This window comes from Psammomys obesus, unplaced genomic scaffold (assembly GCF_907164565.1).
Source record: "Psammomys obesus unplaced genomic scaffold, mPsaObe1.curated_primary_1811, whole genome shotgun sequence".
Lineage (NCBI taxonomy): Eukaryota > Metazoa > Chordata > Mammalia > Rodentia > Muridae > Psammomys > Psammomys obesus.
This window is the reverse complement of record NW_026592636.1, coordinates 1,953,006-1,980,505: the sequence shown is the minus strand read 5'-3', so window position 1 is coordinate 1,980,505 and position 27,500 is coordinate 1,953,006. Positions and strand designations below refer to the sequence as shown.

At 51.2% G+C, this 27,500-nt stretch overlaps 2 protein-coding genes across 10 annotated transcripts in view; one reads left to right on the top strand and one right to left on the bottom strand.

Moving 5' to 3' along the window:
• Cttn (cortactin) overlaps positions 1 to 11,829 on the top strand; it is a 33,107-nt gene extending 21,278 nt beyond the window's left edge. For all 6 annotated transcript variants that reach the window (XM_055614638.1, XM_055614637.1, XM_055614632.1 and 3 more), the window contains 6 exons: positions 2,415 to 2,484; positions 4,874 to 5,022; positions 7,060 to 7,149; positions 7,469 to 7,634; positions 9,434 to 9,505; positions 10,397 to 11,829. In XM_055614638.1, the coding sequence (XP_055470613.1) occupies positions 2,415 to 2,484; positions 4,874 to 5,022; positions 7,060 to 7,149; positions 7,469 to 7,634; positions 9,434 to 9,505; positions 10,397 to 10,533 (684 nt within the window). In that variant the 3' untranslated portion in view covers positions 10,534 to 11,829. The remainder of the gene's footprint in view (positions 1 to 2,414; positions 2,485 to 4,873; positions 5,023 to 7,059; positions 7,150 to 7,468; positions 7,635 to 9,433; positions 9,506 to 10,396) is intronic.
• A 9,646-nt stretch (positions 11,830 to 21,475) lies between these two features.
• The window catches only part of Shank2 (SH3 and multiple ankyrin repeat domains 2), a 435,405-nt gene continuing 429,380 nt past the window's right edge, over positions 21,476 to 27,500 (bottom strand). For all 4 annotated transcript variants that reach the window (XM_055614761.1, XM_055614759.1, XM_055614760.1 and 1 more), the window contains one exon: positions 21,476 to 27,004. In XM_055614761.1, the coding sequence (XP_055470736.1) occupies positions 26,434 to 27,004 (571 nt within the window). In that variant the 3' untranslated portion in view covers positions 21,476 to 26,433. The remainder of the gene's footprint in view (positions 27,005 to 27,500) is intronic.

Sequence of the window (27,500 nt, the reverse complement as noted above, 5' to 3'; positions counted from 1 at the left end):
CACCCTCACCCCACATCTTAGCAGGGACCTCACAGGAGGTCCCGGGAATGCATGGCAAAGCAGGTAGCAGTGCTTTAAAAGGTAGCACACCTTTAATCCCAGCACTTGGGAGGCAGAGGCAGGTGGATCCCTAAGTTTGAGGCCAGCCTGGTCTACACAGTGAGTTCCAGGATAGCCAGGGCTACACAGAGAAACCCTGCCTCAGAAAAACAACAATGAAAAAACAAACAAACAAAACCCAAGTTACTGTGTGTATGCATGTATGTGCGTAGGTGTGTATATATGTGCACTCACATGTACATACCACATAGTACATGGACATGGTACACATGGAGGTCAAAAGACAACTTGTGGAGTTGCTTTCTACCATGTGGGTTGCAGGGGTTGAATTAAGGTCGTTTTCCTTGGTGGCAAGCTTCTTTGTCCAACGAACCCCCTCACTGGTCCCTACGCCAAGTTTTGAGGTTAGATCGGAGCTTATCTGCAAAGATGGGGTGAGTGACAGTGAAGTGGAGGATAAGCTAGGACCTGGTTTAGCAGCAGAGTCGGTGCAGATGTGGAAGAGTGAAGAGCAGCAACTCGAACCACATGGTTTTCTGCTGCGGGAAGGGGCCTGGGAAGCCTGTGGCACAACCAACCTGTCCTTCACTGAAGGAACCTGAGTCCAGGCACAGTTGCCCATACCTGTAACCCCTGCACTTGACAGAGCTGAGGGAGGGGCTTGTGCGATTCTAGGCAGTGGCGGAGCCTTGCAGAATTGGAGAACATGTAGAGAAGATGAGGGTAATAAGCGTTAGGCAGCAAGGGTGCTGACTCATTGGGAGGGGAGGGTCCTGCAAGTGTGCTGAGGCTTCAGGGCTTCACCTCTGCCAGTCAGCAGAGACTGAGCAGGGAGGCCGGGTGAGGTGGTAGGAGACCAGGTGTCTTGTGGCCAAGGGTCCTGTGGACATGAGGAACTGAGTGTGTTTGAGGTTGGCATTGAGGAAGTTGTGGTGTCTGTGGTTGGTGGTGACGGCAACCACAAAGATGGCGACCGCTAACCTTGTGCACTCAGTCAGGAAATGATGTGGTTAGGATTGTCTCTTTTGCCCCTGCCAGCCAGGCGTGGCCATTTTCTCTCTGTCTACTGTCCTGAGGAGGAGCCTAGGGTCCTTCCTGCCCAGGGGAATGTGGGGCGGGATCAGGGCCCAGGCTGCCAGGAGGCTGTCCCAAGAGCAATGGCTTATCCCCATAGTGTTAGGGTAAGGTGTCGACCCTGATGTGAGCCTGTCTTCTCCTAGAAAGGAAAAGTGTTCCTCCATGGTGGCTTTGGTGAACCAAAGGACAGGGGTGGCCACCCTGTTGGACTCTTGGAGCCAGGCTGTATGGAGAAGGAGACAGAGTGAGGGTTGATATGGGTAGGGTAGAACAGCATCTGAGAGGGGGAGACCCAGGAAAACGGGAATGGGGTCAAGAAGCTAGGCTGGGGTTGTCTTAAAGTTGAGGAAACCCTAAGTATCACCCAGAGCATGCTTTAGAAAAAAGGGGGGTGTTGTGGTCTGGAAGGCAGGGCCTGGGTGAGTGATAGAAGGGAGTGGAGGGTGTGGAAATGGATCAGGGCTCCCCCAGGGGATTGCTGACCAGCCTCCTGGACACCTAGGTGAGCGTTCTTCTACAAGGTCAGGATGGAGTCAAGTTTAGGGCAGGGTATCTGGGAAGAGGAAAAGGGATAGTGAGGCAGCTAAGGTGGACACAGCTCTGATTTGGGGGTTCTCAGCTGGAAATGGCTCCATATGGGACATAGGCAAAGTGGTGGTTTGTCTCTGGTGGTCTCAGCTTCCTTGTGGAGGGGGATGGGCACTGACTGGAGAGGAGGGGCAAGCTGAGCATAGCCCATCTGGAGTCGACTGAGTTGGAGGACAGTGTGCTTTCACTCGGGAGGGCCCTTGGACCGCCTTTAGCTACCCTTCTTCAGGTGGCCGTGATGGGAGTAGTGAATGCCCCGAACTCTGAATATCCAATTAGAAGCCACATAGCTGGGACTGTCACTGTCAATGCCCTGCCAGCCTGTGCCTAGGTTAGCTACTGGCTTCCTCAATCCTTACCAGAGTAATTCTGGAGCCTGTAAGCATGGTTGAGGTGTGGGGTGTTGAGAGGGCACACAGAAGAGGGAGGAGGGGCCTGGTCAGATGACCCTGTGACCTACAGAGCCTCACAGTGACTCGTGTTCTACGGGCAGGAGCGTGCAACTTCATGATAATCAGTGAGTCTGTGGAAGGGGAGCCGAGCCCCAGTGACTCTGCAGAGTGCAGGATAGGGCAACAGCTCTGTGTTGTTGGGGTGTTTTGAAAGCTGGGGAAGGTCCCTCACATGCACTAGTTAAGAGCGAGGTAGGAGCGAGGACAGTACTCCCTGATCCCTCTCTGTCTCCACAGAACGCATCTACTTTTGAAGACGTGGCCCAGGTGCCCTCTGCCTATCAGAAGACTGTCCCCATCGAGGCTGGTGAGTGCCGGCAGTCTGAAAGCTCCGTGTGGTCCATGTGGTACAGAGCTGGTGCCCGTGCTCTCCCAGGCATGGCTGAGGGAGCGGCCTCACGTTGTCGGGTATTGGTGAGAGGTGCTGGTGACCGGGTTCTGGGAGCAGCCCATGGGTATCCCCGACCCCTTTCTTCTCACTGGTCCCAGCTATAGCCTGAGGAGGTTGTCTTGTGTTTGTGAAGAGAAGCAGAGGCTTCTCAGTCTCTTATCCACAAGCTTTTGTCCAGTGGCTCAGAAACAGGTCTCTTCAGGTACCTGCTGGGCATGTGAGGAGTGAGACGCATCCAGAGAGTGCTGTTTGCGTATAGGATAGAAATCGCCAGCTCACACCAGTAGGTAGTGACCATTGGCCACTGCAGATACAGGAGCAGTTCTTGGGCCATTTTGGTACATGAAAATCATCAGGGCCTTTTGCAAAGGCCTCTTCAGGCACCACTTGAGCTTGATATCTGCTATCTGTCAGATTAGAAGGGTCCAGGCATAGTGGCATATGCTGAAAACCTCAGCACTTGGGAGGCTGAGGCAGGAGGCTTGCCACAGGTTCAAGGCCAGCTTGGGTTCCATAGTGAGGCGTGGGCCAGACTGGACTATAGAGTGAGACCCTGTCTCAAAAAAGGGGGAGAAAGAATAAATGAACTCTTTTTAAAACAAGACCGTGAGGTGCTTAGATGTAGCAATATGAAGTTAACTTCAGTGAGCAGGGTGCCATTGTCACAGGACCACAGGCTTCTCCTGCCTGCTGGGGCCTTCCAAGGGAACAGGAATACTGGGCTAGGCATGGGGAGAGGGTGCTCTCAGGGAAGCTGCGTGAGGCCCAGTGGGCTGTGATTGCCCCAAGAGCAGGGGATTCCCTGGGCTGTGGTCTCTGAACACTTCCAGAGCCTTGCTCACCAGTGGGTTGCTACCCGGACCTTGTCTGTTTCCAAATACAGATCTGAGTAGCCTTCGTACAATCTGAGAAGTCAGAGCTGTCAGCTAGCTCACTACAGGCTCTAAATGACAGCTGTCACGATTGTTGTATCAGTTAGGGATGTTTTTTGCTGTGTTGAACACCATGACTGAAAGCAGCTCTGGGAGGAAGAGGCTTATTTGGCTTTTGCTTCCACACCACCGCTCATCCCTGAAGGAAGTCAGGATAGGAACTCAAGCAGGGCAGGGCCTGGAGGCAGGAGTTGATGCAGAAGCCATGGAGGGTACTTACTGGCTTGCTCCCCATAATTTGCTCAGCCTGCTTTCTTAAAGAACCCAGGACCACCATTCCAGGGGTGGCATCACCTACAATGCTCTGGGGCCTCCCCCATTAATCATTAATTAAGAAAATGCCCAGCAGGCTTGCCTACAGCCTGATCCTGATCTTTTTTTTTTTTTTTTTTTTTGAGTCAGGGTTTCTCTGTGTAACCCTGGCTGTACGTACTGTAGAACTCACTCTGTAGACCAGGCTGGCCTTGAACTCAGAGATTCGCCTGCTTCTGCCTCCCAAGTGCTGGGAATGAAGGCACACACCACACAGCTGAAGCCTGATCTTTCTTTCCTCATTCATTCATTCATTCATTCATTCACCCCCACACTTGGCTCAGAATACATATTCTTTACCAGTCAGGCTCACCTTGGAGGAAATGCCTGCCAGACACTAAAATTTGCTTCTTATTATGTTTGGGAAAATGGTGTTCCTAGACCAAACCTGTTCACTTGCGAGCTTAGTAGTTCAGTAAGTCTCTTCCTGACACAGGCTTTCACTGGTCATGACTGATACCCTTTCTGCTTTCATCACACAGAATGGGGGTGGGGGAATTATATTCAAGGATCCATAGATATTGAAAATCAATGCTTTTTTTTTTTTTCCATTTTAAAACTATTTTCCCTCCTTTTTTTTTTTTTTTTTTATTAGGTCTTTTTCTTTTTTTTTTTTTTTTGTTTGTTTGTTTGTTTGTTTGTTTGTTTTTTGGTGGTTTTTTTTTTTTTTTTTTTTTTGGTGGTGCTAGAGATGGAACCCAGGGCCTTGTGTATGCCAGCCAGGGCCTCTATCACTGAGCTACACCACAGACCACAGTTCCTCACTGGAGAATTTTAAGTCTTTTTCTCCTGCTGAGCCACATCCCCACCAGCTCTCATGCTTACGGAGCTTAGCTTGTGCTGCTTGACTATGACAGTGTCTAGAAAAACTGACCCAGACCCAGGGCTTCTGATAGCCATCCATCTCCCTTGGGCTTTGTGTGTGGCTGGCTTAAGGTGAGTTGACTGTATCCTGTTGTTAGGCTTCCCCCTAGGTGAGGATGACTTTGCTGCAAGGTCACCCTGGTGTGGCTTTTGTCCTGTTGAAGTGTTCTGAGACATCTGTGTCCTCTCCCCTCTAGTGACCAGCAAAACCAGTAATATCCGAGCTAACTTTGAAAACATGGCAAAGGAGAGAGAGCAGGAGGACAGGCGGAAGGCTGAAGCAGAGAGAGCTCAGCGGATGGCCAAAGAGAGGCAGGAGCAGGAGGAGGCTCGAAGGAAGCTGGAAGTGAGTAATGGTGCTGTGTCCTCTTCCAAGCCTGGCTGCCTCTGTTGAGTTTGCAGTGGGGCACACTGTGAGGAGGAAGTCCCTTTTCTGTCACTCTAGTCATTGCTTTGAGCAGAGGAAGTGGGTGTGGGGGAAGGGCTCTTTCCTAAAGCTTCTGATACACTTGCTGGCCACTGAGAGGAGTTTCTTTGCCCCCAGCTAGCTTCGGGAGGGTCTAGTAGGAAGCTTGCTTACAGGGTGAGGCAGAGTCACCCACTATCTGGACACCTTCAATCCTCAGCCCCTCTCCCTGGTCCCATGGCCACTTGTGTATGATGGCGATGGCTCTCCAGATTGGTTGAGAAGCAGAATCTTTAGTAGCTCATGCAAAGTAATCGATAAACATGAGAGTCCATCTAAACTGATGGACATTTCCTCCCAAGGAGGCATTGGACCTCCCGGGGAAGACATGCGGTTAAAGGAGACGCTGTGCAGTTGGCAGATGGCATGAAGACCATAGGCACTGACAGTGAGCCTGGAGTAGTGTGTCTTAGGACATGCATGTAGGAGTGACTGTGAGTTTATAAAGTATACATCTCCTTGGGAGGCCCAGGCTCAAAGCGAGGGCTCACACCTCAGGTTTTGTTCATCCACAGAGCACGTGCAGCATACTACAGCGTTTTGTCTCCTTTTTAGAAGATTTCTGCAGGCTGATTGAGCTGTGTGGCTCTGGATAACTGCCTGGTTCCGGTATCCGATTCTCTTGATACTAATTCCTCTGCTGGGTGGTGCTCTTCTGCTCTGCCCGCCTCATTTCATAAACCATCTTCTCCTCTCAGTTTTGAGATGACAAGACTAGACCTGACCTCCTTGTGCTTCAGAATCTGTGTGACTATAAACCCTCTCTTCTTGGCACCCAGCTGGGTATAGGGAGAGCTGGGAAGAACCCCACAGCCTATAGTTACAAATGGGTTCAACAGCCTGGCCTCCTCATTGTGCTAGAGGCTTGAACCGCCCAGAGTGATCCTGCCCCTAAGTGCACAGGACCACCAATGCCTGGGGTGAGTCATCTTTGGTGATTGCTATGGTTGTTCTAGTACTCCAGGACAGACAGCTTCTTGGTTGCAGAGACTGTGTTAGAGTCTCTACACTGTTTCTCTCAAGAGCATATAGTGTGACCATTGTTCTCCCTAGACAGAAGGGTAGAGGGTGGGGCTATGGAGTGGATAGGTGAAGTTCAGTCCTGTCTCTGGGCCTGACTGCAACCCTGAACATGTCCCATGGGGACAGGTAGATCTCAGTAAATTTCCCATATTGCTGTCTGAGCTTGCTCCCCTAGTGGTTATAACACCCCACATTTGGTGCTGGAGCCCTGAAGTCCAGACATGCTGAGGTATGTTGCCCAGCTGTGGTCTCAGAGGCCTTGGGCAGATCCTGGGCGCTACCATCAGCATCTCCAGGCTGCACTGGCTCTTTGGCTTGAAGCTGCCTCCCTCACCTACCCTTTGCATTTCTCATCACTCCTCCTAGCTGTCTTTATTCCATCTTCCTCTTGTCAAGATTTTGGGGTGCCTAGGACCAACTCACAGCTGGAATGGTTTCTATTTTCTGGTTGGTGTTGTGTTACAGTCTTGGGAACCAGGATTTTGCCTTGTGGGGGCATGGTCTATGAAGAGCAGCCCACCTGTCTTCCCACATGTAGAAAAAGCTACCCACTCAAAGGCCCCCGACATTCTTGTCCCATGGTAGCATTTGGCTCAGAGTCCCAAACTGGGAAATAAGCAGAGAGCAAGCTGGAACGGCGGCTTGATGCCACCCTGCACCCCTGTCCAGTGTCCCTGTCCACCGCACATCTCTGTGCATCTTGCCACCTTATGACACAGGAGTGCCACAGGCCAGAGCCCTGTAGAAGGCATGAGTGTGTGACCCGGTGATCAGTGCTTTCTGCTCTCCCAGCAGGTGCCAAGCTTCTCACCTGGGTGCCACCCCTTTACAAAGTGGCAGGTATGACTTCCAGGCTGACCTGGTAACCATGCATTTGCTGTCCTTCTGTCTTAGGAGCAAGCCAGAGCCAAGAAGCAGACACCCCCTGCATCCCCTAGTCCTCAACCAGCTGAGGACGGACCGCCCTCCAGCCCCATCTACGAGGTGGGTAGTCATATGACTAGCTGGCCGCTCTAGCCTTCTGCAGACTCCCATGTGGAGCCATCAAAACAGGAACTGGCTATTAGCCTTGCAGTCTCCTCTGCCTGCCACCATCTTGCCATATGGGACTGGTCCTGGACCTGGGTGATCTCCTTGGCCTGTGGCAGCTTACTCTGCACATTTCCCCGCCACAGGAAGCTTCCTGTCCCTCTCCCTGTGTATGAAGTTTCCATTCTTCCCTTGCTTTGTCTGACTGTGGAGGTCACTTGTGAGTGGAGCTCTTCCGTCATAGCATGAAAGATGTCTGTTTGTCTCTCCCCAGGATGCAGTTCCGTTCAAGGCAGAGCCGAGTTACCGAAGTAGTGAGCCGGAGCCCGTGTACAGCACTGAAGCCGCAGGTGTCCCTGAGGCCAGTAGCCAACAAGGCCTAGCCTACACATCAGAACCTGTCTACGAGACCACTGAAGCTCCTGGCCACTACCAAGCGGGTACTGGACCCCACTCTAGCCATGCCAAGGGGAGGGAAGGTTCCTGAGAAACCCTCCCCTCGTTGTGCTCCCCAGAGAGGGTTGACTTGCTGTGCGATTGTCCAGGAATGTGAGTTCTGTGTCACCTCCTAGACTGGGGAGGGCTAGATGCAGGGCTCCTATCCTGCAGTCCTGGGAGGGTCCATGCTGTGCTGCACAGATGGTTGAGGCTGCAGCGGGGAGGGATTTGTTGGCTTGGTGAGTCCTCCCTCGGAGGGCACTGCCTATTGCCCAGCCACCTCAAAGGCCACATCTCTTCCACTCTAAAGATGAACCAATGCCTGAGCAGGCAAACAGTGATGTTTGTTTACTTTGAAAACAAGGTTCCAAGGAAATACTAGACCAAGGGCATTCTTCATCCCCCCTGTAGGGATGGATACAGAGTGCTTCAGCTGCTCTCAGCCTGGGAGGCCTAGGGCAGCCTTTGGTGCCAAGCCTCCACTGCCCTAGCCTCTTAGTGGCATCAGACTTTTTTTCATTCTCTGTCTTAGTCACTGTTCTATTGCTGGGAAGATACACTGTGACCAAGTCAGTTCTAAGGCATTTAATCAAGGCTTGCTTACACTTCAGAGGCTTGGTCTGTTATTTTTATGGCGGGGAGCCTTGGCAACAGGCCTAGCAGGCGCAGTGCTGAAAAAGTTGAGAGTTATGTCCTGATCCCCAGGCAGGTTGGGAGAGGGACCTGCTGGGGCCTGGCTTGGGCTTTTGAAACCTCAGAGCCTACCACCCCCAAGACACATTCCCTCAAGACCACACCTCCTAATCCTAATCCTTTCAAATAGTGCCACTCCCTGGTAACAAAGCAATCAAATATATGGCCATTCTTTTTTTTTTTTTTTAAGATTTATTCATGTATGTATAGGTGTTTGTGTGAACATCTACACATCAGATTCCATGGGACTACATTCAAAGACTGTTATGAGCTGCCATGTAGGTGCTAGGAATTGAACTTAGAACCTCTGGAAGAGCAGCCAGTCAGTGCTTTTAATCACTGAGCCTCTCTCTACCCCAGAAGGAGCTGTTCTTATTCAAGCCATCACAGTCTCATTCAGTCTGTAGCCTAGGCTGGCCTACTTGTTTCTTGTCCATGTGGCTCTGCTTCTCTATAGAAGTTGGTCAGCGTTGGTGTCTAAGCTTTTACTCTTGAAAGCCAAGAACTGTTGTAGTCAGGGTTTGATGTCATAAAACACTGACCAAAGCAAATTGGGGAGGAAACAGTTTATTTGGCTCACACTCCACATCACTGTCCATTAATGGAGGAAGCCAGTCAGGAACTCTTAACAGGGCAGGAACCTAGAGGCAGGAGCTGGTGCAGAGGCCATGGAGGGGTACTGATTACTGGCTTGCTCCCCATGGTTTGCTCAGCCTGCTTTCGTAAAGAACTCAGGACCACCAGCCCAGGAATGATACTAATTAAGAAAAGGTCTTATAGTAGGTTTGTTGTTGTTGTTGTTTGATTTTGAGGTAGGATTTCTCTCTGTAGCCCTGGCTGTCTTGGAGCTCATTCTGTAGACCAGGCTGGCCTCAGACTTAGAGATTCACCTGCCTCTGCCTATTCTGGGATTAAAGGTGTGCACCACCACCTCCTGGCTAAGTCCTTTTGACCCTAGGAGGTCTCTGATTCCTCCATCCCAGCACCTGCCACATAGGAGCTCAGCTGCTATCAGGAGCTCTTTATTTTAGCACATTTTTCCATCGGTCCTTGGTAAGTATGTTTGGAGGACCTGGCACATTGCTCAGCAATTCTGCTTCACTTACAGAGGATGACACCTACGATGGATATGAAAGTGACCTTGGCATCACAGCCATCGCCCTGTATGACTACCAAGCTGGTAAGGCACTGACTATGGGCTGTGGCCTCAAATGTCCCAGGTGAAGTTCTCAGCCATTCCCCTCCTGAGACCAGTTCTGGACACAAATACAAAGCTGTTTTATGTTTGCTTTTGAACCAGTGTCTGTTACCCAGTCTGACCTTGAATTCCCAGGCTTAAAACAATCCCTCTACCTCAATCTTCTCAGCGGGTGACACTTTAGGTGGACAGTACTGTGCCTGGGAACAATGTCTCCAATTTATCTTGAAGTGCCAAGGATGCCCATGTCTGCCCCACGCCTTTGTCCATTATCTTCCTCTGAATTCTTGGGTATCTCAAACTGCAGAGCCTCCCTAGACGTGACAGACTCACTGTACAAACTGGGGACAAGGTTCCCCAAGAATTTACCTCACTCTCCCAGTAAGGACACCTCACATATGTGCGCAAGGGCTACCTTGCTCCGTTGGTCAGGGGCCTTTAGAAACAATAGGGTCCTCCCTGTGTCAGGTCAGCACATCCGTTCCTCCTGGCCTAGTCTTGTTATCACTTGAACAGCATTTTATGGGAATGCATGTCTGGGACTCCCTCAAATCTTGAGGCCCCTTGCTCAGATGGCTTGATTCTCTATTCCCTTTCTTTCTAAACAGAGGCCTGGCATGTATTTCCTGTGCACACATGGGTTTTGTGACTTTTTGACCATCACCTCACATCTCTCTAGAGTCTAGATTTTCGTGTATAACACTAGCATCCCTCCGGCATCCCTCTCCCTTGCCCTTGTCATGTGTATAACCACGAAGGTCCTCTCCACACCCCTCTCCCTTGCTGGGTAGGTGTCTCGGTCTCAGTTGTGATATCCTTCCACCTGGTCAGGTGACGTTTCCATCTGAGTTTCTCTCTGCTCTCCCTCCCTAGCTGGCGATGATGAGATCTCTTTTGACCCTGATGACATCATCACCAACATAGAAATGATTGACGATGGCTGGTGGCGCGGGGTGTGCAAAGGCAGATATGGGCTCTTCCCAGCCAACTATGTGGAGCTGCGGCAGTAGGGCATCCGGCCAGCACCGACCAGCACCAGCACGGGGTCACACTACAGATCATCTGCGTGTATTTGAGTTGGTTTCTGTTTCTGTTTCTGTTCTCTGAAGGTGGGGAAGGGAATATACGTATTGCCTTTATATTTAATACTTCTGCTGATGCTTCAGGCCATGTCCTGCCACAGAATTTGCTAATGTCTGATAATCGTGTTCATAGAGAACCTGGGTGATTACTTTCAGCATCCCAGTTTGCCAGGTTGACCGTGGTATGTAGCCACTTCAGGGTCTGTGCCTCTCCTGAGGTTGGTGGTACCTGTGGCCTTGTGTGCTCCGCCCTCCCCCATGATAGTCGGATTCTCCAGGAGGCTCCTGGAGCGGCCACTCAGTGAGGGGGCTTTCTGGGGTCCAGCGTTTGGAAGAAGAGGAAAGGGGACCAAAGGAAAGTGAGAGGTAGCAGTGGAGGGGATTCTGGGAGTCCTGGAGCATTGACACTATGTGGGAGGTCCTGTCTGTCAGTGCCGACAACTTCAGCCAGGATCCCAAGCTTCCTGTACTCCGCCTCCTTATCTCATCTCATCCTGTACCTCCCCTGACACCCTAGTCTTGGTTGAACCTCTTCTCTTGCCTTTCCTTCAAGTGTTACTTTCTCCTATCTGCATTCAAGGCCCACAGCACAAAGCGCATCTTAAGAGATGTGCTGGTAGCTCTCCTGGGCTTGGCTTGCAGCGTGGGAGTCAGCGGCAGGGTGTCTTAGCCCTGCTCACGACCGCTGAGGAGCCCAGAGTGTGCTGTGTGTGGCCAGCCACTTGGCTGGGCGGGCAGGCCAGGCAGGCTTTTCCCTGCAAGCTTCCAGAAGCATGCTCCCTGCAGGGGAGCTGTGTTCTTTTTTTTTTTTTTTTTTTTTGCCAAATCTGTTCAGTTAGTCGAATGATTGATTAATTGGTTGGTTGATTGATTGAAGTGGCTGAAAGCAGGACTGGGAGTAATCTAATGCTGGGTGCCTGCCACCCAGTTGCTTCCTGGAGCAACTGTCCCTAAGATGCTTTCAAGTCTTTGAGACAGCAGGAGGCTGGGCCACGCTGATTGCGCACAGGCAGGCGGACAGCATGTCCTTGTAGACGAGTCCCCACCACTGGGACACATGAGGCTCGATGCCCGTTTTCTCCCCACGTGCTTTCTTGCAGAATCCTTGCCTTTCTGTTGTTAGGTCAGGTTTTCTATATGAATTATCATCTGAAATTCTGTAGCACATCTCATAGGTATGGATTTTTTTAAATTAAATATTCCGAATAAACTTTTTTTGATCCATTTGCTGTGTGGTCTCCTGCAGTAATTGGTCTCCATGTTCTGCTGTTGAAAGTGGCATTTTGGCTGGGTTCCCAGGGGGTCCAGCTCAGGTGTCCTTTATCAAGGCTGCACCGTTTCTTGCCAGGACAGCTGGGCAGCCCCAGCACCTTGAAGGGCCGCTCCTTGACAGGTGCTTTTGGCTGACATGTGCTCTCAGGCTGCCAGTTTCTCTGCCCGGAATCTGAGCAGGGAGATGGCTCAGTTGGTAAAGTGCTTGCTGCATGTCTTAGGCTTTGTATTATTACTGTAATAACACATCCTGGCAAAAACAGCTTTCGGGAGCAAGGGCTTGTTTGGGCCACAGTTCAAGGGTCCATCATGGTGAGGAAGGCACGGTAGCAGGAGCGGAAGCAGCTGGTCCAGTCACATTCAGTCCTGCCCACAGTTAAGATGTCCTCCCACATCAGCTGACATATCAGATAAATCCCCGAAGGCAGGCCCAGAGGCCTGCATTTCAGGTGAGTCGAGGGCAGTAGTTCCAACCTTCCTAATGCTGCAACTGACCCCTTAATACAGTTCCTCATGTGGTAACCCCCGACCATAAGATGATTTTTGTTTTGCTACTGCTGTGAATCATAATGTAATATATCTGTGTTTTCCAATGGTCTTAGGTGACCCCTGTGAAAGGGTCGTTTGACCCACAGGTTGAGAACTGCTGGTCTAGGTCCTGTCACACTGAAGACACCTTCTAGTCCTGAGGGAGTTCAGTCCACAGTACTCAGTTTGAAAAGCCAGGTGCACAGCCAGGTGTGGTGACTCACATCTTTATTCCCAGGACTTGGGAGGCAAAGGCAGGCAGATCTGGTTCAAGGTCATCCTGCTCTACATAGTGAGTTCAAGGCCAGCCAAGGAAAAAAGGCAGGCTCAGAAGGGTGTGCGTGCCTTTGATCCTGGGTATGTTGAGGTCTGAATTCCAGGCCAGCCTTGGGTACACAGTGAGAGTGTGTCTTTTAAAAAGCCACATTCAGGGACTTAAAAGGAGACTTGGGGGAGCTGGAGCAATGCAGTGAGAGTATGTCTTTTAAAAAGCCACATTCAGGGACTGAAAAGGAGACTTGGGGGAGCTGGAACAATGCATCGGTGGCTAAGAACTTGTATTGCTCTTGCAGAGGACTTGAGTTCAGTTCCCATCACCCATGTTGGGCCAGACATGTAACCTCAGCTCCAGGAGCTACCATGCGTCTGGTCCCTGTGAGTACCTGCTCACACATGAAGATACCCATACACATAACTAAATCTTTTTAAAAAGCAAGATGCTGTGGGATTTGCCTGTAATTCCAGCCCTGAGGAGGTGGAGATCAAAGGGTCTGTGGGGCTCACTGGCCGGCCAATCTAGTCTATTTGTGTATTCCTGTCTCACTGAAAGGTCTTACCTCATGAAACAAGGTGGACAGTTACTGGGGAGTGACAGCCAAGGTTGATCTCTGACCTCTCTTAAGTGTGGGGCAGACACAAACTCCTGAAGTAACCTCTAAATGAATCCTGATGGTTGTGCTATAGCCAAAGGTGTCATTTCTCCTCAGGGTGCAATTCAGCAGTGTGGAGAGAGTAATGAGGAGGGCCTGTCTGGGCCAGTCAAGGTTAGCAGAGAAGCAGCGAGCAGATGAAGGGGTAACCAAACCACTGGGACCTGATCAGAGCTGGGTGCTGTGAGGCAGCCTGCTGTGTGGTTCTCAGTGGCAAGGGGACTGCTCCCTTGCCAGTGGCTCCCAGGTGGATGTGCAGAGGACTCTGGGATATCAGCGGAAGCTGTTCTTGGCAGCCCTGAAGCAGTGGGGCAACAGTGGGCATTCATTTTCCAGAGCTGGGTGGCGCTCATGAAGAGGACAAGCCCAGAGACCCAACTCTTAGCTGTGGCCATTTCCCTTCTCAAGCTTTACATGGGGGAGCTGGTGTATGCACTGTTAGACCTGTAGACTCAGGAGTCACTGCTGGTGGCGATTATCCCCAGCACTGGGGACCCTGACCCCTCTGCAGCCTGGCTATGACCATCTGTGGGGCTGCCCAGATGTGCACTTGGCTTTGTTACTTGGGAAGACTTTTCACTCCCAGTCTGTTGCTGGAGGGTTGGCTCCAGTCCAGGAATGTAGTCACCCACTTCCTAGTTAGAATACCAAAAAGGTGGCCCCTTTGTCCTGTTCCTCCCGGACCCTCCACTGCTGGGAACTGCTGGGGGTGGTTTCTGTGGGTCATCTGGCCTGCCTGTGGGAGCCTTTTTTCCCCCTGTAGTACCTACTCCTGCTGTGCCAATGTGACCTCCAGGCACAAGGCCCTGCACTGACCCTTGGGTATGTGTGGCAGCCAGCCCTGCCATGTGTGGCAGCAGCAAATGCCAGTGTAGCTTATGGGATCTAAGCCTGAGAGCCATTCTCACCCCTCCGCCACAGTAGAGAGCTTTCTGCCCTTGAGATTGCAACCACTTTGGGGAACCAAGGTGGCTTTCACGTGACTGGAGGGCGAGCAGTGATGGGGTGCCTGGAATGTAAAAATGTAGCCACTCCCATGAGTGGAGCAGGGACAGAGACTTAGTAGGAACAGGACTTTGTAGGTAGATGTTTCTGGGCTTGAGCCAGTGTACATGGTCCTCTTCATACTGGTTTTCCTCTCAGATAGGCTTAGAGGTGTGGCTCAGTAGTAGAATGCTTGCTTGGCATTCAAAGGCTCGAGTGTGATTCTTGCCTCCGCTCAAACAGGAGTAATTCACTACCCATCTTAAGACCAGGTTCACCCTCCAGCCCCCTGTGGCCTGAGGAAGACAGAGTACCAGGGGATTTCTGGACAGTAGTATGCTCTGAGCTGCTGGGGCCTCATGGTGGAGACTCAAGTTCTGCTGATAGCCAGCCTGACAGTGAGGGGAGCCATGAAGGGAGGGGCAGTGCTCCAGGGAGTCCTGAAGTCACTGCCAGTAAGCTCCGGTGTGCACAGAGTGGAGACAGCTGTGTTCAGGTAGGCCTTGTGTCTTCCACTCGAGGCCAGAAGATGAAGTGGCCCAGGGACAGCTCTGGTCTGTTAGGGCTGGCTCAGGGGGCCTTTGGTTCTCTGTTGCCAACTCCAGTTTCCCTGTGGCCACCACAAGAAAAGGGTGCTCTGAAGGAGGGCAGAGGCTCTGGGGAGTGGGCTGGGCAGAGGGTGGCGGCTTTCCTGGGGCTCCACCCCCTGCGCTCCTCCACCCCTGGAGGAGCATCACCTCATCACCTGCAACAACTCCAGCTTCCTAACTGGAAAACAGGTATAGTGGCCTCCTGTTCCCAGTCAGGTGTTCCGGGAAGCTCGGCTAGCTCAGCTGACAGGGCTCCTGAGCCTGAATCTGAGAGTCCAGGGTTCAGTTCCCTGCTACGTTTAGAGGCAGCCCCTGGAAGTTTAAGAGTGGCTCAGAGCATGGCTCAGAATTCAAACAGAAGAGAGTTAAGAAAAAATAGAATGAAAGAAACCTAGTCAGATGCTTGCAGTTGTCATCTGAACTCACCTCAGAGCTCTAACACAGGGTCAGGTTGACAGTTAAATCTAGCCATCACCCCCCCCCCCCCATCAGCACACATAAACACATCACTTTCAAACCATCACCTTCCATCCTTTGTCCTCAGGGTCTTGTGTTTATCTAAAATTATAAAATGCATTCTAATTAAAAAAAAAAAAAACAAAAACCGGGGCTGGAGAGATGGCTCAAAGGTTAAGAGCACCGGCTCTTCCAGAGGTCCTGAGTTCAATTCCCGGCAACCGCATGGTGGCTCACAACCATCTATAATGAAATCTGATGCCCTCTTCTGGCGTGCAGGGAGTACATGTATAAATAATAAATAAATAAATAAATCTTTTAAAAAAATGTTTTAGAAAAACCCTCATAGTCTCTAAAAATTCCAACACTTTCAAAGTTCAAGGTCTTTTAAATGTGATCTTCTATAAAATTAAATACTTATTTCCATCATATAAAAGCAGAGAGTAGACATTCCTATTCCAAAAGGGAAGGACCAGGAGGACGTCACAGGAAAAGCCTTGTGGTTTTTAGTGGGGTAGCTATCCATGCTCCTGCAACCCTGACAGACTTACGGTTTGAATGGCCAATGTCCCCATAGGTTTGGTTTTGGACGCTTGGTTCCCTGTTGGTGGCGCTGGCTGGGGGATATATGCGTGGTGCTGCCTTGTTGGAGGAAGTGTGTCACTGGCAGCTGGGTTTGAGGTTATAAGGCCTTGCTCTACTTGAGGTTCACTCCCTGCTTTCTGCTTGTGTTGAAAACGTGAGCTCATCTTTCTGCTCTAGTCACCAGCCTACTGTTTGCTGTGGTGCCTCCTACCATGATGGACTTGCCCTTCTAGAACTGTAAGCCCAAATAAACCCTTGCTTTTATAAGTCGCTTTGGTTATGGTGGTTTTGTGTGTGTATGTTTGTTTGTTTTTTCATAACAGGGTTTCTCTGTGTACCTGTGGCTGTCCTGCACTTGCTTTTTGTAGACCAGGCTGGCCACCAACTCACAGAGATCCACCTGCCTCTGTCTCCCTGAGTGCTGGGATTAGAGGTGTACACCAGGCCCCGCTTTGGTTATGGTGCTTTATCACAGCAACAGAGAAGCAGCTAATACAAAACGTGTTCATTTCACCAAGGTGGACGTGCGTTCATTGTCTGTCTGTGCTTCCCATATTTGGGGTGAGCATGCTCTTCTTTCTTTCTTCTTTTCTCTCTCTCTCTCTCTCTCTCTCTCTCTCTCTTTGTCTTCCTAGGAAGGCCATGCAGCATGGGGAAGATGCAGGTCCTGGTCAGATGCTTATGAAACAGGACAGTATGGTGTCCCCGAGTACTGGAACTACAGGCATCTGCTACTATGTCCAGTCTAATTCCACACTGGAGAGCAAATGTTGAGTTTCATGAACACTAGGCAAAGCATTCTACCAACTGAGGCTATATCCCCAACTTGTGGGATGACCCATTTTGCACCTCCCAAATTTCTTAGTGTAATTTCTTAGGTGTCTCTTCAGGTCCTCTAGTCTTAAGACACAGTAACCAACATCTCCACCCACCTTTTCCTGCCCAGTCACAATCTAGTGTGAAGGACAGTACCTACGCGTCTCTTCGTGATCCCTCCTTACACAAAGGCCGTGTAGGCTGATAGCTCAGTCTTAGTTGCCTGTCCAGTCACCCAGAATTGCAGTCATGTCCCATCTGTGTCATTTCACTGGCCACAGTGTGTTCTCTAGTCTGCCAGCTGCTCGGGCTTCCCTGTACTCATGGGAGAGAGCCGTTCATGAAGGAGTTGTGCCACTCTCTGCCACACAGAGGAGGACAGCCGCCCTGCCTCCCACCCCCGGACACTTCACCTTGAGATGGATCAACCTTAGCTGCATGTCTTCACAGCTGGGGAGGTGCATTCCGAGAAAAGAAGGCTTGGAATAGCCATCTCAGAATACTACACCCTTAGCTTAGCTTCAGTTAGGGCACAGACAGTGTCCCTGGGCCTTAAAAAAATGCATCTCTGCCTTGTTGTTGTGTCCGTGTTTTACGCACCAACTGCCGCATCAACTTTCCTGGGAGACGGGACCGAATGTCTCTCTACCTTAGATAGTGCGGGGGGAATGGATGAAGTCCTGGGGGAGTGTGTATTGCTGGCATGCGCGTGGCCATGTTAAGGGCCCCAATACCTCAGACTTACAGGAGTGGTGAAACCTTTTTTTGGGGGCCAGGCTCAGGCACAGCACAGTCTGTGTGCAACAGCTCCATCAACCATAGCATCTTCCTCTTGGATGACGGCCATGTGACACTTCTACCTACAGAGACCCAGTGCTGAGGTCAGCTAGCCCCCCCCCCCCTTTACACTGTATATAATAAAAGCTTCTCCCCAGCTGCTGCTGCTGCTGGGTCTCCTTCAGAGAACATGACCCACCCAATCCCAGCGAAGGGGTGTGTGTGTGTGTGTGTGTGTGTGTGTGTGTGTGTGATCGTGCCTGTGCGAATTCCAAGTAGCCAATCCCAAAGCCATGAAGATCACAGCAAGATGGAGCACCAAGAGCAAAGCAAAGAGCTCAGGTTGGTATCCAGTGCTTTTCATCCTTGACTAGCAGAGTGTGGCTGAGGGGCCAGTTGAAGCACACAGGTGAGGGGGGTTACTTGCGGGATCCAGGGTGCATAGGATCCATGGGTGGTTACGTAGCTGAAGTAGCCTTTAACCGCTAACATGTCCGGGGCGGAGGGGGTGAGGCAGGGTGTCATGCGCTCCCTCGAAGCCTCCCGAGGCGCCTGTGACACTTGAGCTGCACACCCTTTTTGTGGCCAAACATCTAGGAACACACCTGCGACCTAGAGGCAGTGTGCAGATCTAGCCTGTACTGGTTTCGGATGAATGCACAGCAAGGAAAATGTGTCCTCAGAGTGAGCTCTCAGGGAACACCCCGGGTTACCCTAGTGTGCCTGTGTGTGGTCGGCAGCACTCCTTTAAAGCCAGATGCATTATGGGAAGGGAAATGAGCAGAGAACAAGACTTACACAATCTAACCCGTCAATCAAAAAAAAAAAAAAAACAGGCAGGTGTGGTGATGCGAGCCTTCAGTCAGTCCTTGTACTCGGTGGCAGAGGTCAGTGATACTCTGAATTCAAGGCCATCCTGGTCTACAAAATGAGTTCCAGGACAGCCAGGGCTAATCAGAGAAACCCTGTCTTGAAACCTTCCCCCCGCAAAAACCAAACAAACTATAAAACTCTTTATACCCCACACCTAGCAGCCACCTCCTCCCCCTGGATCCACAGAAGAAAGTCCAGGCATGAGCAGCCATGCGCCCTCTTGGCTTGCTGCTTCTTTGCTGTACAAAACTTTGCTTCTGAATAAAGCCCCTGCTGTTTCTCTGTTTGTGTGCACTTCTTCAGTTCTTTGAACAAGATACCAAGAATCTGGAAACACCCCGTCCGGAGAGTGACCACTGGGGACACAGTCTCCTGGAGGTCCCGTGTAGGTAAACACAGCTAGTCTTGACAGCAGCAGCCATGCCATGACCAGAAAGTACTGTTCAAAATGAGACACCTGCCACTTCTCCATGAGGAATCAGGGATACTGCAAGCCATGTGAACAGGCCTAGGGTCGAAAGTGAAGAAAACAAGGCCAGGACCAAGGGCTTTAGAACAAAGACTGTTGGGCCCCTCTTTTATGTTCCAGTGTGCATCCAGTGAGGGGATGACCCTCAAACCCAGTGGGATGAACCCAGCATCTGTCTAACTGTGCTGGTTTCCTGCTTCCCAGAATGCACCTCCTGTCAATTACCCCCGAGCCCGCCTTCCTGCACACAGCTGAGAACTGGGAGGGCAACCGTCTCTGTGTGCCTGCTGCAAACACACGTGGCTTGTCTCTCATGCTCTCACCTTCTGTGGTCTCCTTCCCCATGATGGACAGGAGCAGCCACATGATCCACCCAGCACCCCTCCATGATACAAAGCTGGCTCAGGTGAGGGAGGAGAGCTCCGTGGGGCACTGAAGGATTCAGGTTGTAGGGTTCCCTCAGAGCCACCGCATTCTCAGGGTCTGTAACAGGGTCTTTGTAGTCACATTTCACAAACGCTTGCTTGAAGGTCGAAGGTTTGCCTTGAGCTGGTGCAGATGGTGTGGTCCGTGGTCAGGGAGGTCAGCTTCTGCCCTGTTCTGGCTTCCTTTGTGGCCTCAGGGAGGTGGGTCTGTGCTTATGGCTGCTCCTGGCTCTGACCTCCTCTGTCACAGCTGTGATTTGGAAGGGGCGGAAGGAAGAGCCCTCTTCTCACCGGTATAGGAAGCCAAAGGAGAAAAACCACCAAGGTGGGCTAGGACCCAGGTCACCATGGGCACCAGAACCAGCTATGGCTGACAGGCCATATAGAAAAATGCCAGCAGCTGCAGGCAGTTCACAACTGAGTAGAGGTTGTGAGCGCCTCAGTCTCAGCCCTCTGCTCTTTAAAAGGGATATCAGCTTGGCAACAGTTCTCAGGAAACATAGAAGTCAATGCCACACTTACCCAAGGTGCCCTTTGCGTTCAGGTTCTCTGTTTGAGGGTTAGAGTCCTTATACCTGGCAGACTTGACCACAGATAAGGAAGTTGGGCTGGTCTCACTGTTTCTGAATCCAGCCTTTGTTTCCTCTGTATAAGCTGGTGTGTAGTCCACGCTTCCAGCGTCCCTGTGCTGTGCTAACAACTTGGGAAGAAGGGGAAAGATCATGATCCTGACATCAGGCACCTGTGGCTTCTTACCTCTGGGTGAACCTGGCCAGGGAGGTTGCCTGGTAAACTGGCCCTCTTCTCTCCATGACCTGGGCAGGGCGTGGCTCCACACCGAGACTGTGACGTAACCGGAACACTGTTCCACACCATAGCTGGCACACACTCCAGGAGGCACTCTGCTGTGCCCAGCCTGGACTCCCCTTATACTTATGTGGGGTGCTCCTCACACTCCCTGAGTGCCGGGGTAGAGAACACGTTTTTATAACAGTTCTGAGGAGCAGAGTGGCTGATTTCTATGACCAGCTGGGACAGCCAGTGGCTACTGAGTTAACTCCAGGTTTGTCTTGGTTGTGTCCCCAGGATGCCTGGCCATCTCGCCCAGTGGCTGTGGGTGGTGTCCAGTCTCTCCTTTATACTCTTGACCTTAGGTCATATGACTTGGGTCAGCCAGTGGCTGTGAACAGAATCCAGTCTTGCCTTTGGACTTTTTTGTTTTTTTTTGGTTTGTTTGTTTCGAGACAGGGTTTCTCTGTGTAGCCTTGGCTGTCCTGGACTCACTTTGTAGGCCAGGCTGGCCTCAAACTCGCAGAGATCCGCCTGCCTCCTCCTCCTGAGTGCTGGTATTAAAGGCGTGCCACCCCGCCCAGCTCCACCTTTGGACTCTTGACCTTAGGGTCACGTGCCTTCTGCGGAGGTAATGCTGACCCCAGAAGGTGGTCCTCCATGCACACCCTGATTCACAGTATGGGGTTACTGAGGTTTACCTTGCTTGGAATTCTGTGACCTGTGTGTCCACAGCCTGCAGGCTGGAGCACAGCCCCACCACAGTCTTGGGGTTTGGTGGGAGCATTCTGAGTGTGAGGCGCTCCTCACAGCTTTAAGGTGTGTGTGTGTGTGTGTGTGTGTGTGTGTGTGTGTGTGTGAGAGAGAGAGAGAGAGAGAGAGAGAGAGAGAGAAATAGTGCCACCCTATGGCATGCCAGCACACATAGGCCTTGGCTCTGCATCAGCAGGCTGAGGAGACACAGTTTGTGGTGGCATCACTCGCCTCTCTGGCCAGAGTCCCCCAAGGATCACTATACTTGTGACTAGTCCAGACCCAGGGACAAAATGCGTGCACCCAGAACGGAGGCCACTCAGGAGAGTCTGACATTTTGAATTTCTAGAAACAGCTGGCAGTTGTGAGACCAGAATTACACTGACATACTTCTAACGTCCTCTTCCTTTCAAAGGAGGATCGTGCGTGGCCTCACACAGCCACGAGGATGCACATATTTTGTGTACTTTTAGCAAAACTTGAAACCAAAGCCCGTTACTGACCTCTATAAGCATTGCTGACCAGCATCACCACCAGGGGGCGACACAACACAAGCGCTGCCCACCCAGAGTGCCTTCAGAAACGACACCACCCGTCAAGAGAATTCTCTAAAACATGTTTGTATTTAAATGAAAATGCTGAACATGATATAGCAGAGAGCATTTTAATGGAAAATTAATTGATAACACAATTCTGTTTCAACGTTCTCTATTTTTTTTTTTTATAAGCGTAAACGACTGCCTGTGTTCCACAGTCTTCCGATGAGAAGGGGCCTTCCCGCACAGGGGCTAGCTCCTCTCAGCACTCAGTTCTCCAGTCGGGCTTTGTCTCTTTAGGTTGTGCATTGATGTGGGCGTCTCAGTTCAGAAGACAAGGCACTAGAACTATTTTTATCAGCTACATTATACATCGAAGATATATTGATCCTCTCATCAAATATACAGTTACAGTATGGTATTACGCAGATTAGTTCAGAACACCCAAGGCACACGCTTTGTTTGTTGGTTTTTAAATCAAATTTTCTATTCAGTATTTATTTGAAGGCTCATATTAAAGTTTCGGATTGGCTGTGAACAGAGTTCTAGTAGAAGCCATGAACAGTGGCCGTTGTGACTTTAAACATAAACCAGCAAAGACTGTGAGCTGCAGACCCACGTCCCAGGGCACGGAAAGAAACAGTGTCAACGGGACAGTGGTGACTTGAAGGGTGAGCCATGGGGCTGCTAGAAGTAGGGCGGGGCTCTGGACACTGCCAGGCTTTGCCCAAAGTAGACATTCTGTATGCCAGTGGCTGTGTGACCCCCTCCATCCAGGACGTTCCCACCCAGGGCATCCGTAGGTGCAGGCATGGTCCAGACCCCTGGGGAGCAAATGCCTCAAATACAGGTCAAGTAAAGAGATGGTCAGATGTCCCCCTGATGAATGCCTATTTTACCAAGGAGTCTGGGAAAAGCCACTGGACAGTAAGGCTGGGGGAGCTGATGGTCTGGGAGAATCTACTACAGGAGTGCAGGGAGCAAAGGACAAAGATGGGGACTCAGTGGCTGCTACTTGGATGAGGGGGTGCCCGAGGAGAGAGCCTGCTGGGGAACTCAGGAGGCAGAGAGGCTCGGTGTCTCTCAGATACACTTCCAGGAGTGCACAGATGGCCCTGGGCTCCTGTTCAGCTGTTTGCCAAAGACCCAGATTCTTTCTTGCTCCTCCGGCCTTGGCCCACAGCTGCTTGTGGAAGCAGCGCCCAGTCAGATCAGCCAGAGTAGCCTCTTGGTCTTCAGCTCCCATGGCTTCTGGCTGGCTGTGAGGACACCTCTCTTCCCAGAGAAGAGGGAGCCGAGCCTGGCTCGGTCTCTGCCCCCACGCCCACCCCGAAACAAAAGGGACAGCCAGGCCTGGGGCCCATGCTCACAGGAGTGGTCACACAAGCCCACCTTGACAGTTTGCACATTCTGAAATAATATACAAGGTTTCCATTTAGACAACGAGGGCACTTGAGGAAACGGGCCTGAGGTGAAGCAGCTGAAAGAAAGATGCCATCCCGCCACCTTGTCCAGATAAAGCTGGCTAAAGTATGTGAACACCCTGCTTCCGATGGCAAGCTTCCGATGGCAGCTCTGAGGGAGTCTGTTCCACCTTCCCCTTTGTAATCAGAACCACAACCTTATTGCAAGAGTATATTTATTTTTTTACAGTAATTTTGGTTGCCATACAAGAGATCGAAGGATTTGGGGGGAAAAGTGCAAAGTACAGGAACTTTCTCTCTCTCTCTCTCTCTCTCTCTCTCTCTCTCTCTCTCTCCCTCCCTCCCTCTCTCTTTCTCTCTTTCTTTCTAAATAAATAAAGTCTAAAAAGAAAAAGCACAAACTTAACAGCAACAAAGATAATGTGACATGTGTTGTTACACACGAACTGCAGTGTGAAACATGTTAGTATTTAAAATCCAAAATTTCTGATGGGAGAAAAAAAATCAATATTTGTGGCCCTCCCCCACCCACACACACACAAAAAAGTCATTGCCAGGTCAGCTGGGTAATTGCTTGTTCAATAACTCAGGAAAAAAAAAGTCACCATTTTATTAACTAAAGTATCACAAATAATTCTTATGTAAAGTTTCAGCACGTCAGCAGTCACATTGAGTTATTTTTAATTGTATGAATTAAATCTAAAATGCTCACGGACACCCAGAGTAGGGATCCCGGCAGGTATACACAATTTACAGCTTGAGAGATTTTGGTTTTGTATACACAATATTACAGAAACTAGGCATGTTAATTTATGCAGTTATTTAAATTACAGTATATAACAAAAGTTGATCTTAAAACCTGGAATAGTGGTAACATGGTCCTTATGAGCAGTTTAACATCTGATTCACCACTGAAGAGGGTCCTGGGGTAGGGCCTGGTCCTGACACATTCTGAGTGGGGAGAAAAATGGGCGGCGATGTCAATAAGGGACTATTGCTTTCTGAGCCGAATCACTTGTTGGAGATAGAGACCCAGTCATCTAGGCAAATGTGTGTGTTTGGGTGGTTGGGGGTGGGGTCTGATAGGTCCAGACACTGCAAAGCAAAGCTAGCCTATCAGCTTCCAAGGCTGCCAGTCAGCTTGCTTCTGCTTGGTGGCATGTGGCTTGACGTCTAAGGAAGGCAGTCATGGCCTGTCACCATGGCCTGTCACCTGCCGCCTAAGTTCAGCGGACCCCAAGCCACCAGGTCTCCTGCCCAGCGTCTGCCTGGCACTGAGCACAGAGGTAATGCCAACCAGAAGCTGAGGAAAAGGAGCCCAGTGGCAGGGCACACTGTGGGGACTTCAGGGAACCACCCATTGGAAGACAAATTAATGGTGGGGCCACATTTTCACACTCTCTGACCTCTTCCCTGGCTACCCGCAGTGTCTGGATCGGCGGTGTCTCTGGAGTGTGGCTCGTTCGTTCTCCTTGCTGTGGGAAAATGACAGAACCCAGAGTCAGGTGCTCAGCGGTCACCTGGTACCAGTTGATCGGATGGTTCGAAAGTTGGGGTTGGCCTGCAAAGGGCTTGGGGGACCGAATAAGATTTGAAGCCTTGGTCTCCATGTCAAGGGGCACGGTGCATGCACGCATGATGGGTTGCGCTCGCACGCATGGGTGTGTGTGTCTCTCTGTGTGTGAGTGTGTGTGCACGCATGTACAAGTGTATGCGTTGTTTTCGGAGGAACTGCCAAGTCGTGGATTCTAATCCTTTTGAAGAAATAATTGCCCTTCAATGATGAAGTTGTAGCAAAAGCTGGAAAGCGAGCCAATGCTGCAGGTTCTGATGTGTCCAGGGAAGGATGAGTTTTTTAAAAAGGGCGCTTGTACAATTGTCCCAAGGAAACGGTATTGTTAAACTACAAACCTTTTTCCCTTTAGCGTTCTAGCACTAGGCGGCACATAGGCTGCCCAGTAGACCAGCCACTTTTTTTTTTCTTAAAATATTGTGCTTATGAACTATCTGTACACATATTTAAACTTGCAGTAAAGAAAGATTTTTTTTTAAATTGCTAAACTTTATGTATTCATTCTAGAGCTGTTCCAGGCCTCGTCAGACACATGGTTGTGAGCATAAGTGAAGGAAAAAAAAAAGTTAAAAAAATGTTTTATAATTAGAGATGGGCTGGGCTAGTTCTGAAATAATAAAACCGTAACCTGACATTCATGTCTCCTCTGAGTTCGAGGGAGAGGGGGATTAATGGGAACCTAGCTGCTGCGTGGTGGCTGTTGGTGTGTTGGTGACCTCCCGGGGATGTTAGAGGTATTGTTTTGGGAGGGAGAAATCTGGGGGCAAGGAGGGTAGGCTCAGGTGGCTAGGCCTGAGATGAGGCTTGGTCCAGGATGCTCCCACCTTCCTTTCTATGCAAACCTACACTTTACCACAGCCTGTGCCCTATTTTATATTCACCACCAGGTCCTGACCACGGGCTTCTCTGAGACCCAGACATACAGTTAAGACAAGCTGGTGGGATCCCCACTGAGAGAAGGGAGAAAGGCCCCTGAGTTCCACCTTTCTCGGGCTGTGAGAGCCAAAGGGCTGCCTCAGCAGGAGGTTCACCCATGGCCCGGTGTGGATGGAGGGCATGGCATCCCATTTGCTCCCAGGGAGGACAATGACTCCCCTATGGGAGTCCCCTAGCCGTGCTTACCACGTGCCTCGGGTCTTCTTGTCCTTGTCAGAGCAGATGCTCACCTGTCCTGACCTCTGTGGAGCTCAACAGACATCCAATTAAAGTAAATTTGGAGAGCCTCCACCTCTCCCTCCTGGGCAGATGCTCTGGGCAGACACCCACCGGCTCTTGTCTTGGAGGAGGTTGTATGCTTGGGCGGCCACACACCGTCTGGCTCTGCGGCCAGGCCTCCCTCCTCCTCAGGATCGTGACTCTGTGCTTTGACTAACTCCGTGTGACTTCGGTTTGGCTACCCTGGAATTATGCTAATCGCTTTGCAGAAATAAAGAAATGGAGTTAAACAAGCTGGGCACGATCCTGTCCACACAGCCTCCACTGCCAAGGACCTTGGGGCCAAAGGAGCTCAGATGCACTTCACAGGAGTCGGACAAAGAGGCGGGAGGGACGGATGGTGCTACCGTCTGGCTCAGGCAGGGCCCCACCTGGAGCTTCTCACTGAGAGCCAAGCACAGGGGAGGGTCGGGAGCCGAGGAGCCCACCCAGGGGCCACAGGCCTGAAGAAAGGCTGATCTGGGGCGGAGGGGCGAGAGCTGCCCAGAAGGCAGAGGAGGGAGGCCTCAGGAGGTATCTGGAGTACACTGGTACCTGCCACAGGAGAAGAGGGTCCCACAGGCCATCAACAGGACACTCTGAGACCATGACAGAAAACCCCCTTACCGTCCCTTTGGACAGAAGCCGCCAAAGAAATCTGCACGGAGAGCTGGGTTTTGAGGTCCTGGTTTGGCTGTACCAAGGACACCCACAGCACTTCTTTGGGTACCCAGAGAAAAAAACCCACGGATCGGAGATTGGTGCTTTCAGCCTCTGCTTGGCCACCACACATTTCAACAAAAGCCCATCTCTACTTATAACAGAGGAGTCTGTGAAGGCCCAGGGCAGCCACCCTTATCTGTCCAGCAGCTGTTTCAAAGCCCTTTCTATGTTCATCCTATGCCCAACTCGAGTCACCCCAAGATCGATCAGATCTTCTTTCTGGAGGTTTGGCAGGTGGCTGCCGTCAATCTCATTGTCCATGAAGGTCTCCTTGTGTTCACCCAAGTTCAGACTTTCCAGCCAGTCTGCCACGTCTGGTTTCGTCCACAGGTGGACAGGCTTAGTTGTAAAAGGCTTATTTGAGATTGGCTGTTGCAGTATTGAAGGAGATGGTGACCTGCTTCGTCCTGCTGGGTTCAAGCCAAAGAGGTCCCCTGCTGGGGACTGGCTCGGAAGGCTAAAGACATCTGAGAGCGTGGGGGAGGGAGAGGCCGCGGCAGCAGATGGAGGGGTGGACAGAATCTCTTTGCTCAGCTCTGTGGGTGAGACCACAGGGCTGGGGGCACGTCTCGGTCCTGAGGTCCTGCTTTCATAGTCGGGGGGTCGGCTCTGCAGGGTGATGGGCTGGGAGGTGCCGGGGCGAACAGTGAAGGTGACGGTCGTGCTCCGTGTACCTGAGACAGTGCTCATGACCTCCGGGCTTCTGAAACAGCAACGACAGAGAAGAACATCACTCCCGGGTCACTGAGGATTACCGGATGGGGTTGGGGGCACCACACCACAGCAGAGGGTCTGCACTGGCAGTCACCTAGACTGCCATGCCAGTCAGAAGGGGATGGGTAGAGCGGGAGGCACCGCAGCACAGCAAGCCAGCCACTCACCTGGGCCAGGCTGGGAGGAGCCTGGAGGGACGGCCGCCCCCGTGCAGGCCAGAATGAGCTGGGGGGCCTCTCCAGCAACACACACCTCCCACACACCTTTCTCAGCAGCCTGCCAGGACTCTGCTTAGGGTTCAAGTCCTTGGGTTTTGGACAAAGGCAGGGCCAGCCCTGCCTCAGAAGTGCCACATAGGCACTTGATGTGGGGTTGGAAGAAATTCTCCTTGGATTCTCAGGCACAGGGCATTTGGGTAGCGAGTGCCAAGTTCTGCGGTGTGTGTGTGTGTGTGTGTGTGTGTGTGTGTGTGTGTGTGTGTGTGT